The 18,441-nt window shown below is 41.1% G+C and overlaps 1 protein-coding gene across 1 annotated transcript in view; it reads right to left on the bottom strand.

The window, feature by feature from the left end:
• The window catches only part of ttc12 (tetratricopeptide repeat domain 12), a 42,993-nt gene extending 26,814 nt beyond the window's left edge, over positions 1 to 16,179 (bottom strand). The window contains exons 1-8 of the mRNA XM_064984197.1: positions 15,980 to 16,179; positions 6,935 to 7,104; positions 6,663 to 6,693; positions 1,919 to 1,996; positions 1,678 to 1,799; positions 1,517 to 1,576; positions 998 to 1,069; positions 572 to 632 (exon numbers count right to left, since the gene is read on the bottom strand). Coding sequence (XP_064840269.1) covers positions 572 to 632; positions 998 to 1,069; positions 1,517 to 1,576; positions 1,678 to 1,799; positions 1,919 to 1,996; positions 6,663 to 6,693; positions 6,935 to 7,104; positions 15,980 to 16,034 — 649 coding nt within the window. The 5' untranslated portion in view covers positions 16,035 to 16,179. The remainder of the gene's footprint in view (positions 1 to 571; positions 633 to 997; positions 1,070 to 1,516; positions 1,577 to 1,677; positions 1,800 to 1,918; positions 1,997 to 6,662; positions 6,694 to 6,934; positions 7,105 to 15,979) is intronic.
• Positions 16,180 to 18,441: the final 2,262 nt, after the last annotated feature.

Below are 18,441 nucleotides of genomic sequence, written 5' to 3'. Positions count from 1 at the left end.
CTTGTTACAGGGCTGTTATCATGCGTAAATAAATGAGGATGCCTAACAGACCTCTCTGCCGAGAGAGGATGATTTGGTGACAAGATGGTGGGATGTGATCAGGAGTCAGGACAAAATGTGAATTTTGGCTAAGTGATAGGTTGGTTTCTATGATATACAGTGGGGCAAAAAAGTATTTAGTCAGCCACAAATTGTGCAAGTTCTCCCACTTAAAAAGATGAGAGAGGCCTGTAATTTTCATCATAGGTACACTTCAACTATGACAGCTACTACTGGTGGAGATTTGGCTCTCCTTGATTTGGCCCTTTTCTGAGCAAAAAAATGATTACACCTGCAGCTGAATCTAGTTGATGATCCTCGCCCTATGATTACATGGGTCATATATAACCCTTACATAGTATGACTTTGCTGAGTTTGTTCATAAATGATTTGTGAGGCATCTATGTAGTGTTTATTGAGATGTTATGATTGCTCTATAAAAGCCTTTATAAATTGTAGTTTGTTTAAGTGGGACCATGAGCAAATAGAATTCACTTGCAACAAGACTTTTCAGCGTGTTATTTTGCCTTACCTTTGAGCATCTTTTCCCGTCCTGGCTCAATTTCCAGTATCTTTTGATAGCACATTCGTGACTGTAAAAGAGAAATATGTCAATTACGTTTCCTACAACTACCTTTGGCCATGAGGTAGGCTGATGCACTCTACTAATCTCAACCAGAGCCATAGATCAATATATGGGACTCTGGTCTCACTAATACACACAGGCAGAGAGTAAGCAGAAATGTTGAGACCATTAAAGAAAGAAATGCAGTCACTTTGTATTTTAAATATTGCATTAAGCAGAACGCTTGCAGGACTCTACTTGCTGAAGGAAGGGTAAGCTTAAAAAGTTGCAAAATCTGCATTTCAGGAGATCAACATAAGGTTTGAAGCAGATAGGCATCCAGAATGACTGAATACAGTGGTAGATATGGTTCAAATGAAATGGAATGCCCACCTCGTTATAATTCTTGAGCGCCAGGTGTGCTTTCCCCATGTGAAGATATGCTTTAACACACTTGTCATTACACTGTAAAGAAATAATATGAGCAAGAGAATCATACGTGACACGTCAACTGAACACATCATCTGCAATATGGACATCATTACACAAAACTGGACCAAAACCACATTTACTCAAGCTTCAAATATGGTACTCCCTTGAATTAGGCCAAACCCATTGTCTAGTTAGTTTGTATGTTTTTCGAAATAGATTGTCCTGAAAGGTGAGCACTGATTTTTTTGTACTGCTTTTATGACAGATTCTAAGGGGTATATACAGTACTCCAACCCACTTCCCTCCCCTCTCCACACCACTTACAGTTCATTGAAGTCACTGAGCACTGTACTGTACTCTATACTGCACGGTATGTTCTGTGCTCCCAAGACACTACAGGATCACCAGGGCACTGCCTGGAATGGCATTATGAAGAATGAGGGAGCTAGTGATTGACCCAAAGTTCCTAGTCAGCCTTACCTTTAGAGCCCACTCACAGTCACTTATGGCCTCCTTATATTTCTCCAGTTTGATATAGGACTGCAGAGGAAAAAGTGGGGGAAAAGTGGACCGATAGTATTCAACATACTGTTTTTAAGTTAACTAAAAGTGAAGCAAAGCTGAAATGAAGTTGAGAGTACTTGTGCTCTGTTGGTATACAGCGGCTGCATGTCTCGTCGCTCGTCTAAACCGTCGCTATAAAGCTTCACAGCAGTCTCGTATTCTCCCTGGGCGTATGCTTCATTCCCCTTTTCTTTAAGGGCTGAGGGAGTAAGGACATAAACAAATACAGTGTCAGGTTAAAAACAGCTGAATTAAGAGCGACCCTAATTAGGAAATTGCAAGAGCTAATCCATGCTAGAGAAATGACTTCATACACACCGTTTGCCTTTTCCTGTCTCCTTTGTCTCCTTTTATGTCTGTCCTCTGCATCGCTTTCCATCATTTTCATGAAATGATCTACAGAATTAAGGAGAATATAAAACAATATTCTTAAACAGGTGTTTTATATGGAATGTAAAACTCTACAGTTCTAAACGGTGAAATTAGATAATGCATTAATGAGAATAACATTTGTGGATCATTAGTGGTCAGCTGGTAACATAGTATTACATTCTTGGAGTTGCACTAAACTTTGCACTAAATTATGTTAAATACGATGGGAAACCTTTGGGATTGACTCTATTCCACTCTTTGTACCTGAGTACAGTACGTGTACAGATATTCAATTTTACACTAGGCACAGAAGAGAACCATGTAAGAAGCAGAACCAATTGAAATTAATTACAATTGAATTGGGGACTACAGTATATACTTTTCACAGGGGGGATTTAGAGAGCAGGAACTGGATTACGAAAGATACATTATTTGGAAACATAAGCACAGGCACAGAATACATTTGAGGACAAACAAAAAGACCTACAGGAACTTATTCAAAAAAGATCAAGTGTAATATATTATAAAAAATCAAGTGAAATAAAGGAATTTGGGGAAAAATGCACCAAGCTAATTTTTAATCCTCAAAATAGAAATGCTATCAAAAATAATTTACAGAAACATGTTACAAATGACGGAGTCTTCCATGATTCACCAAAGATTATTTAGAAAAAGGAACAAAAGTACTTCCTGCATGAATTTTTGTTTCAGTCTCCTTCATCTCCACTAACTGAAGTTAATTGTAAGGATTTTGTTCTATTAATAGTGTAAAATTAATATCTGTACAGAAAGATGTACAGAAAAATTACAGAGGAGGAACTTGATGCAATTAAGGCGGTTAAGTCTGTGAAAACTCCAGGGTTAGATGGCATACCAGTTGAGGCATATCAAACTTTTTTGACGTACTCAGAGGTCCGTTATTAACCTGTTTTAACCACTCCTATATAAATGATAGACTATCAGATACTCAGATTTCACTATTACTGAAACAAGACCCAGATGGCAAATATAAAGATCCAATCCACCTAAAAAAAACTGGAGGCCACTTACACTTCAGTGTTGTGATGCCAAAATTCTAGCAAAATGCATAGCGCATAGAATTGAAAAGGTATTGTCGGATATTATTCATCCTAATCAGAAAGATTTTTTTACAAGGACGATACATGGGAGATAATATAAAACAAGTACTGGAAACAATAGAAAACTATGAAAAATCGGAGAAACCGGAACTGGTATCCATAGCTGATTTTGAAAAGGCCTTTGATAAAGTAGACTAGAATTTATATATAAATGGACTATTTTAATTCTGGATCATCTCTTATACAATGAGTTAAAGTTATGTATAGTAACCCCAGGTGTAAAATAGTAAATAATGGCTACTTCTCAGAAAGCATTTTTATTTATTTACTTTATTTAACTAGGCAAGTCAGTTAAGAACAAATTCTTATTTACAATGACGGCCTACCCCGGCAAACCCGGACGACGCAGGGCCAATTGTGCACCGCACTATGGGACTCCCAATCATGACCGGATGTGATACAGCCTGGATGCAAACCAGGGACTGTAGTGACGCCTCTTGCACTGAGATGCAGTGCCTAGACTACTGCGCCACTCAGGAGCCCAGTATTAAACTGTCAAGAGGTGTGAAACAAGATTGTCCACTATTGGCATTAGTATTTATTATGGCCATCGAAATGTTAGTTATGAAAATTGGATCCAACAATATCAATGGGCTACAAATCCAGGGCTTAAAAACAAAGGCGTCATTGTAGGCTGACGACTCATGTTTTCTTTTAAATCCGCAATTTGTATCCCTGCACAGTCTTATAGAGGATCTAGATAATTTATCTAACCTCTCTGGATTACAACCAAACTATGATAAGTGTACCTACCATATTACGTATTGGATCACTAAAAAAAATCACTTCCCTGTATTTTACCAATAAAATGGTCTGACGGGGAAGTGGACATACTCTGTATTCATATCCCGAAAGAAAGAAAGAAACAATCTCACAACAATACATTTTTATAGAAAGTTAGCAAAAATAGATAAGATCTTGCTACTATGGAAAGGTAAATATCTGTGTATTTGTGGACAAATTACCCTGTATAATGATTTAGTCATATCCCAGTTTACCTACTTACATATGGCCCTGCCTACACCAAATGACTTGTTTTTATAATTATATGAGCAAAAGATATTCCTCTTTATTTGGAATGGCAAGCCAGACAAAATTTAAACCCGCCTACATATATAATGAATATGAATTTGGAGAGCTGAAATGATTAAATATTCAAGAATTTAACCTCTCACTAAAGGCTTCAGTCATACAAAAGTAGTATTTAAATCCGAACAGGTTTTCCAGCAGATTAGTAAGAATGGCTAACCCCGGTTTAAAAAAAATCAATTTTCCCTTTATGCAAATTACAACCTCACTTTCGGTTATTTGAAAATGAAATCATCTCTAGAATATCTCCAGCTATTTTTTTTTAAGCCATAGAAAGTTGGTTGCAATTTCAGGTTAATCTACCAGAAAAGACAGAACAAATATTGCAACAAATATTATGGTCCAACTCATATATAGTAACTGATAAAACATTTCTAAAAATCTATAATCTTTGTTAATGATGTCATAAATTGGACTGGTGGAGTTATGTCACACATGCAACTAACAAAAATATATAGAAATGTCTGCTCTATCCAAATATATAACCAACTGATTGCAGCATTACTGTGAAAATGGAAGAGGCAAGTGGAAGGGGGAGAAGATAAGGAACCTGTCAGTCAACCCTACATTAAAGACCACATTTGGTTAAAGAAAATGTGCTAAATAAAAAAGTATACCAGTTTAATTTAAGTACCAACAAAAATTAACAGCTGCACCATACAGTTCACAAAATAGTTGGGAAGAGATGTTTGATCTACTGATTCCATGGCACATGGTTTGTGAACTGATTCAAATTATTATATAAAACTCTTGCAATCAATACAACCATCCCAGCTCTGTAGATTTTGCTGCGAAGAGACAGAATCATTAAATCAATTGTTTTGGTACTGCCCATACGTAGTTTGCTTTTGGTCATATGTTCAGGAATAGCTGAAGAATTGCAACATTTACCTGGAGCTAACCCTGCAAATAACACAAATATAATAATACTCTTAGTAAAATTACAGCAGGGTTGAAAAATATATGGTAATTAGAAATCAAAACTGGATGTTTTACAGAGATAGATGGGAGGGGTTGAGAGTAGCTGAAGGGTGGGACTAAAAACAAAGAAAAACAAAGAAAAAATGAGAACTATTGTAAAATATACAGTGTCCGTAAAATGTATATAGTATGATTAAGCTGGAAGTAGAAGCCTAAGCATTGTCGTCCATTAATTTACTCCAATTAGGGGAGGGGTTTATGGGTTAGGGGAAAATAATCCCCAGTTTACCATTGGCTCATTCATCCCCCTCCTCTCCCCAGTAACTATTCCCCAGGTCGTTGCTGCAAATGAGAACCTGTTCTCAGTCAACTTACCTGGTAAAATAACGGATAAATAAAAATAAAAAGAATAAAGAAGATAATTATATATTTTTTTAAACATATGGGAGATTGGAAATTATGCAAACAATTACATTGATAGAACCCCCCAATCTAACTGCAATATTAAAGCTCATCTAACTCCTAACAAAAAAGAAAATACAATTTAATAAAACACTGTTACCGAACCTTGATAGGCTGATCTTGGTAATCCAGTCAAGGGTATTGACATCCATATGCTATTGAATTGGAATTTACTGTGTGGTGCAATTTACTAGGTTTGAATCGTATTTATTCTGAGCAAAGCCGATTGATGTATAGGGATTTATTTATTTAGTTTAAATAAATGTTTAGGGATAGTACAATTAAAGGTGGAGTTGCAGATTAAAAAGACCCAGTGCTCTGGGCAGTATGATGTAGTACCATGTAAGCACTTGAAGGGGCAATCTGCAGTTCAAAGAACAACAAAGCGGTCATCCCGCCAGCGTTTTGGTAAACAGCTGAGGGACGTGGCTGGAGAAATGTAAACACTCTCAAATTCATAGACAGAGCTATGGATTCAAGGACTGACTGAACATCCATGAGATCAAAATGATAGTTTTAACTGTGCTTTGAGGTTTTCCAGTGTTTGTTGACAATAACATTGTTTACAAATCGCAGATGGCCCCTTTACATTTACATTTAAGTCATTTAGCAGACGCTCTTATCCAGAGCGACTTACAAATTGGTGAATTCACCTTCTGACATCTTTAAAGGGACGAATCCTAACTTGCGATACATGTACTGTATACAGAGCCAGACGCTACCCAAACTTTTCGTGTTTGATTTATGCAAATGTGAAGGATGTTACTCTGCTTACTTAGCGAGTACTGCTTCCTCCTGACTCGGCTCATACCGAGGCTTGAACCCATGATCTCTGCCTCGTAAACACAGACCACTGCCCTACTGAAGCAGCATCTTACCCAGTAGCGCTACCAAACATCGAGCTATTTGTCAACGCAAGTGGAGACACTTCAGGCGGAGAAGTGAGTTGCACAGATCCCGATCTGCTACACATCATGCTCAAATGAAGGAGTTGTTCCTAAATGATTGCTTATATAGTTGTCCCAAACCTTAGAATCTCATCATACAGCAAAAGAGAGACCCATTTTAGCTTCACACACCTGCACTTGAACTGGGATCATTTTGTGAACCCTGAAATAAAAGAATAGAAGAAAAATATTCAAAAACACACCTTTCTGCAGCGTCACATCAAATTACTCAACTGTAACTTCTAAGACAAAAAACACCAAATGAAAGGATGCTAAAAATGTACCTGCTGTTATACAATGCACACCTAACCAACCTATTACAGACCACAGGAAAGATCTCAAGTCGATTGGTATACAATCTGAAAAGTCATTAGAGTGAGTGAGAGTGAGTATTGAGCTGTTACCGTCGGTGCAGGTGCCTGTTGTGAGGGATTGGTGTTTATCACTGTCCTGTTGAGGAGGGTTTTGCATGGTTCCTCCTTCTCCTTCAAGGTACTTATGTAGCAATCAGCCTTTTTCACAGCTCTCTGCTGAGACGTTACATCAGAGGAGCTCAGATCCTTGACCAGGTCGCCTGTATAAGAACATCACAGATTACATAGAGTGAATTAAAGAGATTACATCAAATATAATTTGATTTGTCACACGCCCCCGAATAAAATGGGTGTGGTCTTTACCGTGAAATGCTTGCTTACGAGCCCTTCCCAATGATGCAGAGTTAAAAAAAATAATAACAAAAATGAAATAATAACACAAGAGGAATAAAATACACAAGAATGAAGCTACAGTATATACAGTATATAGAGAGTACCGGTACCAGATCAATGTGCAAGGGTACGAGGTAATTGAGGTATGTATTTACATGAAGGCAGGGTAAAGTGACTAGGCATCAAGATAAGAGTAAAAATAAAGAACAGAGTAGCAGCAGCATGTAATGACTGTAAAAGTGTGTGTGTGTGTGTGTGTGTGTCGGTATGCATGTGTGTATTTGTGTTGCCGTTATACGTGTGTGTGTGTGTGTGTGTATGTGTGTGTGTGTGTGTTATCTACATGTACTGTATGCGTGTGCATGTATGTAATGTATGTGAATGTGTGGAGCTTTTGTATGAGTGTCAGTGTGTGAGTATGTAACGTGTATGTACTGTATAGACTTGTGAGTGTGCATAGAGTCACTGCAAGATAGGGTCAGTGCAAATTGAACGGGTAACCATTTAATTAACTATATAGCAGTCTTATGGATATGGGGTAGAAGCTGTCACGGAGCATGTTGGTCCGAGAGTTGATGCTGAGGTACTGTTTGCCAGACAGTAGTAGAGTGAACAGTATATGGCTTGGGTGGCTGGATTCTTTGGTCATTTTTCACGCCTTCCTCCGACCCCGCCTGATTTTATTAAAAAAAAAATGTTTTTAACCAGGTAGGGCATGTTCTCATTTACAACTGCGACCTGGCCAAGATAAAGCAAAGCAGTGCGACACAAACAACACAGAGTTGATAAACAAACGTACAGTCAATAACACAATAGAAAAATCTATTTACAGTGTGTGCAAATGTAGTAAGATTAGGGAGGTAGGGCAATAAATAGGCCATAGTGGCTAAATAATTACAATTTAGTATTAATACTGGAGTGATAGATGTGCAGAAGATGAATGGGCAAGTAGAGATACTGGGGTGCAAAGGAGCAAAAAATAAATAACAATATGGGGATGAGGTAGTTGGGTGGGCTACTTACAGATGGGCTGTGTACAGGTGCAATGATCGGTAAACTGCTCTGACAGCTGATGCCTAAAGTTAGTGAGGGAGATATAAGACTCCATCTTCAGTGATATTTGCAATTCGTTCCAGTCATTGGCAGCAGAGAACTGGAAGGAAAGGCGGCCAAAAGAGGAGTTGGCTTTGGGGATGACCAGTGCTGAAGCGCAGAAGGATGCTTTGTTGCAAAATAGGAAGCTGATTCAAGATTTAATTTTGGATTGGAGATGCTTAATGTGAGTCTGGAAGGAGAGTTTACAGTCTAACCAGACACCTAGGTATTTGTAGTTGTCCACATATTCTAAGTCAGAACCGTCCAGAGTAGTGATGCTAGACAGGCAGGCATTGAAAGTCAATGTATGTCATTGAAGCTCGTCTGGAGGTTTGTTAACACAGTGTCCAAAGACGGGCCAGAATTATACAGAATGGTGTCGTCTGCGTAGAGGTGGATCAGAGAATCAAGAGCGACACCATTGATGTATACAGAGAAAAGAGTCAGCCCGAGAATTGAACCTTGTGGCACCCCCATGGAGACTGCCAGAGGTCTGGACAACGGGCCCACCGATTAGACACACTGAACTCTATCTGAGAAGTAGTTGGTGAACCAGGCGAGGCAGTCATTTGAGAAACCAAGGCTGATATAGAGGTCCTGGCTGGCAGGGAGCTCAGACCCAGTGATGTACTGGGCTGTCTGCACCATCCTCTGTAGCACTTTGCGGTCGAGCGCAATGCATTTGCCATACCAAACGGTGATGCAGTCAGTCAAGATGCTCTCAACGGAGCAGATGTAGAACTTTTTGAGGATCCAAGGGCCCAAAATTACATTTTGGTTTCCTTACCCTGTAAGCACTCAGACAAGGTAAGATACACTGTATATACTGCTTACAGAATAAGGAAACCAGTGACATTTTGTAATTTGGGTGAAATACTCCATTAGATGTGTTGACTTTGTCACTCTGGAAATGGTTGTGACCTGCTTTATTCACTTGGTACCACTCCCATAATCCCTGTTATTGTCTGAATTTATACATGAACACCTTAGGTCTTCATTGGTAAAGTTTTAGGTTGCCTTCAGCAGTAGACTATTCTTTATCATTGCATTACCCTGAAATGACTGTGCGCCTCACTAATCTAAAGTAGCTATCTAGCTATTGTAGACAATACCCAATCAGGAATAAACAAATGAAAGGGAAAACAAATTAGGGTCTTTCCATTTCATTTCAATCACTTTTTTACTGCACCCTTATTGAATTGAACAAAACTTACCATACATACAGTGCCTTGCGAAAGTATTCGGCCCCGATGAACTTTGTGACCTTTTGCCACATTTCAGGATTCAAACATAAAGATATAAAACTGTATTTTTTTGTGGAGAATCAACAACAAGTGAGACACAATCATGAAGTGGAACGACATTTATTGGATATTTCAAACTTTTTTAACAAATCAAAAACTGAAAAATTAGGCGTGCAAAATTATTCAGCCCCCTTAAGTTAATACTTTGTAGCGCCACCTTTTGCTGTGATTACAGCTGTAAGTCGCTTGGGGTATGTCTCTATCAGTTTTGCACATCGAGAGACTGAAATGTTTTCCCATTCTTCCTTGCAAAACAGCTCGAGCTCAGTGAGGTTGGATGGAGAGCATTTGTGAACAGCAGTTTTCAGTTCTTTGTCACAGATTCTCGATTGGATTCAGGTCTGGACTTTGACTTGGCCATTCTAACACCTGGATATGTTTATTTTTGAACCATTCCATTGTAGATTTTGCTTTATGTTTTGGATCATTGTCTTGTTGGAAGACAAATCTCCGTCCCAGTCTCAAGTCTTTTGCAGACTACATCAGGTTTTCTTCCAGAATGGTCCTGTATTTGGCTCCATCCATCTTCCCATCAATTTTAACCATCTTCCCTGTCCCTTCTGAAGAAAAGCAGACCCAAACCATGATGCTGCCACCACCATGTTTGACAGTGGGGATGGTGTGTTCACGGTGATGAGCTGTGTTGCTTTTACGCCAAACATAACGTTTTGCATTGTTGCCAAAAAGTTCAATTTTGGTTTCATCTGACCAGAGCACCTTCTTCCACATGTTTGGTGTGTCTCCCAGGTGGCTTGTGGCAATCTTTAAATGACACTTTTTATGGATATCTTTAAGAAATGGCTTTCTTCTTGCCACTCTTCCATAAAGGCCATATTTGTGCAATATACGACTGATTGTTGTCCTATGGACAGAGTCTCCCACCTCAGCTGTAGATCTCTGCAGTTCATCCAGAGTGATCATGGGCCTCTTGGCTGCATCTCTGATCAGTCTTCTCCTTGTACGAGCTGAAAGTTTAGAGGGACGGCCAGGTCTTGGTAGATTTGCAGTGGTCTGATACTCCTTCCATTTCAATACTATCACTTGCACAGTGCTCCTTGGGATGTTTAAAGCTTGGGAAATCTTTTTGTATCCAAATCCGGCTTTAAACTTCTTCACAACAGTATCTCGGACCTGCCTGGTGTGTTCCTTGTTCTTCATGATGCTCTCTGCGCTTTTAACGGACCTCTGAGACTATCACAGTGCAGGTGCATTTATACGGAGACTTGATTACACACAGGTGGATTGTATTTATCATTATTGGTCATTTAGGTCAACATTGGATCATTCAGAGATCCTCACTGAAATTCTGGAGAGAGTTTGCTGCACTGAAAGTAAAGGGGCTGAATAATTTTGCACGCCCAATTTTTCAGTTTTTGATTTGTTAAAAAAGTTTGAAATATCCAATAAATGTTGTTCCACTTCATGATTGTGTCCCACTTGTTGTTGATTCTTCACAAAAAAATACAGTTTTATATCTTTATGTTTGAAGCCTGAAATGTAGCAAAAGGTCGCAAAGTTCAAGGAGGGTGTCACGCCTTGGTCTTAGTATTTTGTGTTTTCGTTAATTAGTTGGTCAGGCCAGGGTGTGACATGGGTTTATGTTGTTGTATTTCGTAGTGGGGTTTTTTAGTTATTGGGATTGTGGCTGAGTAGGGGTGTTGCATAGGTTTGGCTGCCTGAGGCGGTTCTCAATCAGAGTCAGGTGATTCTCGTTGTCTCTGATTGGGAACCGTATTTAGGTAGCCTGGGTTTCACTTTGTATTTCGTGGGTGATTGTTCCTGTCTCTGTGTAGTTTCACCAGATAGGCTGTAATTAGGTTTCACATTCCGTTTTGTTGTTTTGTATTTGTATCGTCATTTTTGTTTCATTAAAAACATGAGTAAACAACACGCTGCATTTCTGTCCAACTCTCTTTCGACAAACGAAGAACGCCGTTACAGAATCACCCACCACACACGGACCGAGCAGCGTGTTAACAGGCAGGAGCCACAGGAGAGGCAACAGAAGCAGCTTCAGTGGGAGAGGCTGCACCACTTGGAGAATTGGACATGGGAGGAAGAACTGGACGGAAAAGGACCCTGGGCTCAGCCTGGTGAATATCGCCGCCCCAAGGAGGAACTAGAGGCGGCTAAAGCGGAGAGGCGCTGGTATGAGGAGGCAGCACTGCGACGTGGATGGAAGCCCGGGAATCAGCCCCAAAAATTTCTTGGGGGGGGCTTTCAGGGAGTATGGCTACGCCAGGTAGGTGACCTGCGCAAACTCCCTGTGCTTACCGGGGGGCTAGAGAGACCGGGTAGGCACCGTGTTATGCAGTGGTGCACACGGTGTCCCCAGTGCAGGTGCATAGCCCGGTGCTGAATATTTCAGCTCCGCGTATCGGCCGGGCTAGATTGAGCGTCGAGCCAAATGCCATGAAGCCGGCTCTACGCATCTGGTCCCCAGTGCGTCTCCTTGGGCCGGCTTACATGGCACCAGCCTTGCGCTCGGTGTCTCCGGCTCGCCGACATAGCCCAGTGCGGGCTATTCCACCTCGCCGCACTGGCAGGGTGACCGAGAGTATTCAACCGGGTAAGGTTGGGCAGGCTCTGTGCTCAAGAGCTCCAGTGCGCCTGTACAGTCCGGTCTATCCAGTACCACCTCCACACCACAGCCCTCCGGTAGCAGTTCCCCGCACCAGGCTTCCTGTGCATGTCTTCGGCCCAATACCACCAGTGCCAGCACCACGCATCAGGCCTACAGTGCGCCTCGCCTCTCCTGCGCTGTCGGAGCCTTTCTCCTCTCCAGCGCTGCCGGAGCCTCCTGTCTGTTCGGAGCAGCCTGAGCTGTCAGTCTGCATGGAGCAGCTAGAGCTGCCAGTCTGCATGGAGCAGCTAGAGCTGCCAGTCTGCAAGGAACTGCCAGTCTGCAAGGAGATGCCAGTCTGCAAGGAGCTGCCAGTCGGCAAGGAGCTGCCAAAGCTGTTAGTCAGCATGGAGCAGCCAGAACCGTCAGTCAGCATGAAGCAGCCAGAGCTGTCAGTCTGCCAGGATCCGCCAGTCAGCCAGACTCTTCCAGATCTGCCAGTCAACCAGACTCTTCCAGATCTGCCAGTCAGCCAGACTCTTCCAGATCTGCCAGTCAACCAGACTCTTCCAGATCTGCTAGTCAACCAGACTCTTCCAGATCCGCCAGTCAGCCAGGATCTGCCGGATTCAACTGCCTGGCTGGGTTTCATCTCAGTACTGGGCTTCCTCTCAGTACTGGGCTTCCTCTCAGTGCTGGGCTTTCTCTCAGTACTGGGCTGCCCCTCAGTCCCGAGCTGCCCCTCAGTCCCGCGCTGCCCCTCAGTCCCGAGCTGCCCCTCAGTCCCGAGCTGCCCCTCAGTCCCGAGCTTCCCCTCAGTCCCGAGCTGCCTCAGTCCCGAGCTGCCCCTCAGTCACGAGCTGCTCCTCAGTTCAGTGGGGTTCTGGGTGAGGACTATTAGGCCATGGTCGGCGGCGAGGGTGGATCATCCCAGGACGCGAAGGGGAGGAACTATGACATTTATTGAGTGGGGTCCACGTCCCGAGCCGGAACCGCCACCATGGACAGACGCCCACCCGGACCCTCCCTATGGTTTTGAGGTGCGTCCGGGAGTCCGCACCTTAGGGGGGGGGGCTCTGTCACGCCTTGGTCTTAGTATTTTGTGTTTTCGTTAATTAGTTGGTCAGGCCAGGGTGTGACATGGGTTTATGTTGTTGTATTTCGTAGTGGGGTTTTTTAGTTATTGGGATTGTGGCTGAGTAGGGGTGTTGCATAGGTTTGGCTGCCTGAGGCGGTTCTCAATCAGAGTCAGGTGATTCTCGTTGTCTCTGATTGGGAACCGTATTTAGGTAGCCTGGGTTTCACTTTGTATTTCGTGGGTGATTGTTCCTGTCTCTGTGTAGTTTCACCAGCTGTAATTGGGTTTCACGTTCCGTTTTGTTGTTTTGTATTTGTATCGTCATTTTTGTTTCATTAAAAACATGAGTAACCAACACGCTGCATTTCGGTCCGACTCTCTTTCGACAAACGAAGAACGCCGTTACAGGGGGCGAATACTTTCGCAAGGCACTGTATTTGCTCATGGTAGAAGTGGTCAGAAAGTTACTTTTTGGACGTGAATGCCAAAATAATCAGAATGGACCAAAGTTACTCCATTTTGCATACCATGAGAGATTCATGTCTTCATCACTGAAAAATATAAACAGTTGAGTTTGATTTAATTTAAACACTTACAAAAATGGTTGACAAACTATTTGATAATTTCTTGAATTATTATAATTTTCTTTATATATACTGTATTTTTAGTTTTTTTTTACATTTAACAAATTCTCTAAAAATGCAGAAACTCTGATAATCTTTTTCTCGCGTATGTTGTAGCTTAGATCCTATTTTACATCATCTGTATTCAAGAGTATGTTGTGTCTCAAACGATGGTGGGCACAACACATGCAATGTAAATTAGTGTCCAAACTGCAACATATGCGAAAATGGAGAGAAAAAAATCTGGGTTTACGTCGTTTTCTAGAAATGATTCAATTGTTTGACAACCCAGTTTGTAAGCTTTTAACTAATGTAAAAAAAAAGTATACTGTTATGAAGACATCATGGATGTCTCATGGTATGGTGCTTTTGGTGGGTTATGCAAAATGGGTCAACTTTGAGCACCTCCATCTCCTGAATGTTTTGGCATTCAAGTCCAAAAAGTAGATAGGCTAAGTGGTTGAGCTGTCTTTCCAGCAGTGGGGGCTCTTCAGAGGTGGAAGGGGAGGACCATCCTCCTCAGTGAATTTCATACAAATAAAAATTGTAAAACATTGAAAAGGTTATCCTTTTTAGATAAAACTATACTAAATATATTCACGTTACCAAATAATTTATTAAAACACACTGTTTTGCAATGAAGGGCTACAGTAGCCTCCTCGTCTTGGTACATTGACTACAATACAAAACCTAGGAGGCTCTTGGTTCTCCCCCCTTCCATAGACTTACACAGTAATTATGACTATTTCCAGAGGACGTCCTCTAACCTACCAGAGCTCTTGCAGCATCAACTGACATGTTGTCCACCCAATCAAAGGATCAGAGTACAATGAATCTAGCACTAAAAGCATAAGCTACTGCTAGCTAGCACTGCAGTTCATAAAATGTGGTGAGTAGTTGCATCAAAGAGATAGAAAGACAACAGTTATCAATAAATGTATTTCTTCAAAAATGAAGGAGAAGCAAGAGAGCGAGAGTCATTTTTTAACTTTCAGTTTCACTTAATTACTTAGCTAGCAAATGCAGCTAGCTAGTTTAGTTACTCAAACACCTAGCTCAAACAGAGGGATGCTATGTTTGCTAGCTGGCTATGACTATCCAACACAACACTGGAACTCTTCCAAGTCAAAGTAAACTTTTGGTTGTATTAATATCTTACGACCAGGGCCCACCGGTGTAACTGCTTACTAACTCTGTACTGTAACATTACTGCATGATTGTAGCATTAATAAGGCATTAGTTATATTAGCTATGTTGACTAGGACGTTAGCTAATATGGGGACAACGATGTAGGCTGTGTGTAGCAGTTATGACATGGTTTGGCTTGGAAAGTTTTTTTTGCATGGTCACATACAGCTGATGAATGACAACAACTAGAATGACTAGAAGAACTACAACGTGGCTGCTATGAAAGTGAACTGTGTTTATGCATGCTCAGGGGTGTATTCATTCTGTTGAAAAACGTTTCTTAAATGGAAGCAAACGAAACAGGGATACAAACCCCTGAATTTGACCAACACACCCTAGATAAGCTAGATGTAGACACGAGTGCGTAAGGGGGTATTGCATGTGTCACTGTCTATCATCTAAAATGTTTCTCTCTACCTGTGTGCACCTACGTTGTAAACGTTAATTCATAAACTGGGTTGTATCAACCTCATGATAGGTATAGGGAAAATTATTGTATCATGTAGTAGCATAAATCTCTGTTTCATTGAACTGGGTGTATGGAATGTGAATGACAGTCATCCAACATGCTGTAATAGAAAATAAAATCGTCCTCCCGCATCATAAACGGCATTGGCCGCCACTGCTTTCCAGAAATTAAGCTACTGGCTGTCCTGAAAGCCTAGATGCTAGCTAGCTAACGTTAGCCAACTACATTGGTCTTATGTCTTTCACCAGAACAGTCAGCTAAAATGACTTGAATGTATCTGTCCCTAGCAAATTTCACACACAGCTAGTTGCTACTAGCTAGTACTCTAGCTAGCTAGCTTCAAACCCGAACGCACACGTACCTAACGTCAGCTAGCTAGCGTTACTGTGGATTAATGGTGGTGGTGCTGGTACAGTACTTACTTATTTCATCAACATTCTTCAAGAAACTCTCAAAATCCTCGAACTCTTTTGTCATGTTGATTTGTTTACAAGTAATCTGCTAAACGGAGACTATGCAATACCAAGGAAACGAGGTATTTTATTTGTTTAGCTAGCTACTGTAGCTACAATAGTTGTGGCAGTCAATCTTTACTATTCCTCTTGATTTGAGTGTGTAGTGTACCTGTAACCATGGTAACGGTAAACTTTTTTTATTCCAAGTGGGGATTGGATTTCTAAAGGTCATGTGCTCTAAGTAGGGGCGTGTGCGGTTTCGAAGAGTTCAATATCCCGTGCAGCACCTTAACTACATTTTCCACAAACAAATATATAAAGGTTTGATACAGTATATTAGGCCTGTGACAACAGCTCCAGTCATATAGCAGAGAGTACTTGCCACTGCCACCCCGCTGGAGAGCACAAGCTCACCCTTATTTCAGTCAACTCTTCGGTTCATAATGGACCATTTACAGCAGTATCTGAACACACACAAAAAGACCAAGAGTGCCGCCATGAGATTTTCAGGGGTATTGAAAATGTGCACAGTTTACTAAAAGTTATTCAAATTGAGTGATGTCCACCTATTGTACCCTAAATTGTACCATTACAAGCATGCATTTTTATCATGTAGAATAATTGCACCATGGTACTAGGTCATTCTATAATTTTAAATGAATAATAACTACTGGAACTGGATTATGCATCACAGCAAAGTAATCAATATTTTAGAAAGACAGATTATCAATTTACTGAATAGTACCCCCCAGGTGAGTAATTAAACCTGATTCTGCTGGGAAGGATTATTTTGAATCTGAGTTGCAACCAAAGTAGCAGCAAATTAAAACAACCACGGAATAAAGGCCTGTTGATCCCCAATCACCCCCACTTATTTGCAGTGGCAACCCATCATTCATTTTTGCATGTTATTTTGGCATTAATACGTGTCACATATCAGCTTGCAACAAATGTAATTATAATAATAATTGAGTTAATAAAGCCGCATACAAACACGGTCTCTTTTTTGCTTTTTTGAGTAAGGCAGTTCCAAAATGTAGGTGTTTCAGCCTTGCTCAGTGCTTTCTGTAGTTGTGGGGCAGTCAGTGGAAAATATGGAGCATAGGGGTTGGTAATATTCTCTAGTTGCGCCATGATTGGCTCAGTGTTCTGTTACTCATGGGGACACTACGTCACCGCAAAATCTATGGGTAGAGCTAAACAAATTCAAGCCCCTTGGGTGCTGCTATAGAGTTACATTAGAAATACCCATCCAAGAAGGCTCAAGGTCATTGGCCACAGATAAAATGGCGTCAAATCCCGTTACATCTACCGTAGCTTTGATTGGACTGATCAAGTCAGCATCATACTTACAAAATCTTAGCTAGCAAGTTAGCAGTCATCATCATGAATCAAGTCGACAATCTACTGGCAAATCCTTTTTAATCCTTGTCTTATGAAGAGAAATTATGAAGAGAAATTATAGATAAAACCTATCGGTGCTTTTCGGCCATTAGACATAAACATTACACAACAAGTTGGAATCACAAATTCAACAATGAGTGATTTGGAAGGAATCAGTGGCAAGCATTGTAAAGCAATCACTAGCCTACTATTCAGTTGAGTGGGTGTGTGGTCAAAGTCTGGGTTTCACGGTCTCTTTTCCAGGCTTAAAAGGATACACATTTAACACCATGAGCCATAACAGGTTGAATACATTGGCCGTGTTGTCAATCCAGCATGACTTCTGCAATGTTCAAAACAACTGGAAACTCTGAAATCTCAGTCTTCAGTGAGTTCAAAGCAACTGGGAAGTCAGAAAAAACTAGCTCCGACTGGGAAAATACGGCCATCAAACTCGAAATTCCAAGTCAGGAACTCAGGCTTCTTTCTAGTGTGCCGACTTGAAGATCACTGACATCATGATTCAACCTTTTTTCAGAGTTCGTCGTTCTCTTGAAGCACCATAAATCCAGAGAATTGTTTGCTTATATGTCCCCTTTATTTATCCTACAGTTCTGACTTTGTGTACTGGGAGAATACTGTCAGAAGGTCCCATGTTCTGAATTCTGTCGCTGTACAATTAAAAAATGCTGAACAAATAGTTATATTGACTACATCCGTCCTAGCTCGCTCATTAATATCTTCATCAAAATTACGGATTGCTTCTTATATGCTCATCATCCCATTATTCCATAGTTTGTACATCTCAATTGTCAGTAGAAACCACATTTGTTTAAACAAGTCAGCCATATCAGCCATGTTTTAAAAAAGGCATTATTGGGCAAAAGGGACTTTACTATTACAGACTGGGTCAGGGAGAAATTGAAAATGTCAGTGAAGACACAAAACCTGAACCTATAGGGGAGGGTCCGGGTGGGCATCTATCCGCGGTGGCGGCTCTGGTGCGGGACGTAGACCCCGCTCCACCTCTGGCTCACCCCACTTTG

Source organism: Oncorhynchus masou, chromosome 13, assembly GCF_036934945.1.
Source record: "Oncorhynchus masou masou isolate Uvic2021 chromosome 13, UVic_Omas_1.1, whole genome shotgun sequence".
Lineage (NCBI taxonomy): Eukaryota > Metazoa > Chordata > Actinopteri > Salmoniformes > Salmonidae > Oncorhynchus > Oncorhynchus masou.
The sequence above is the reverse complement of the archived record's forward strand: the minus strand, read 5'-3'. Positions and strand labels throughout refer to the sequence as shown.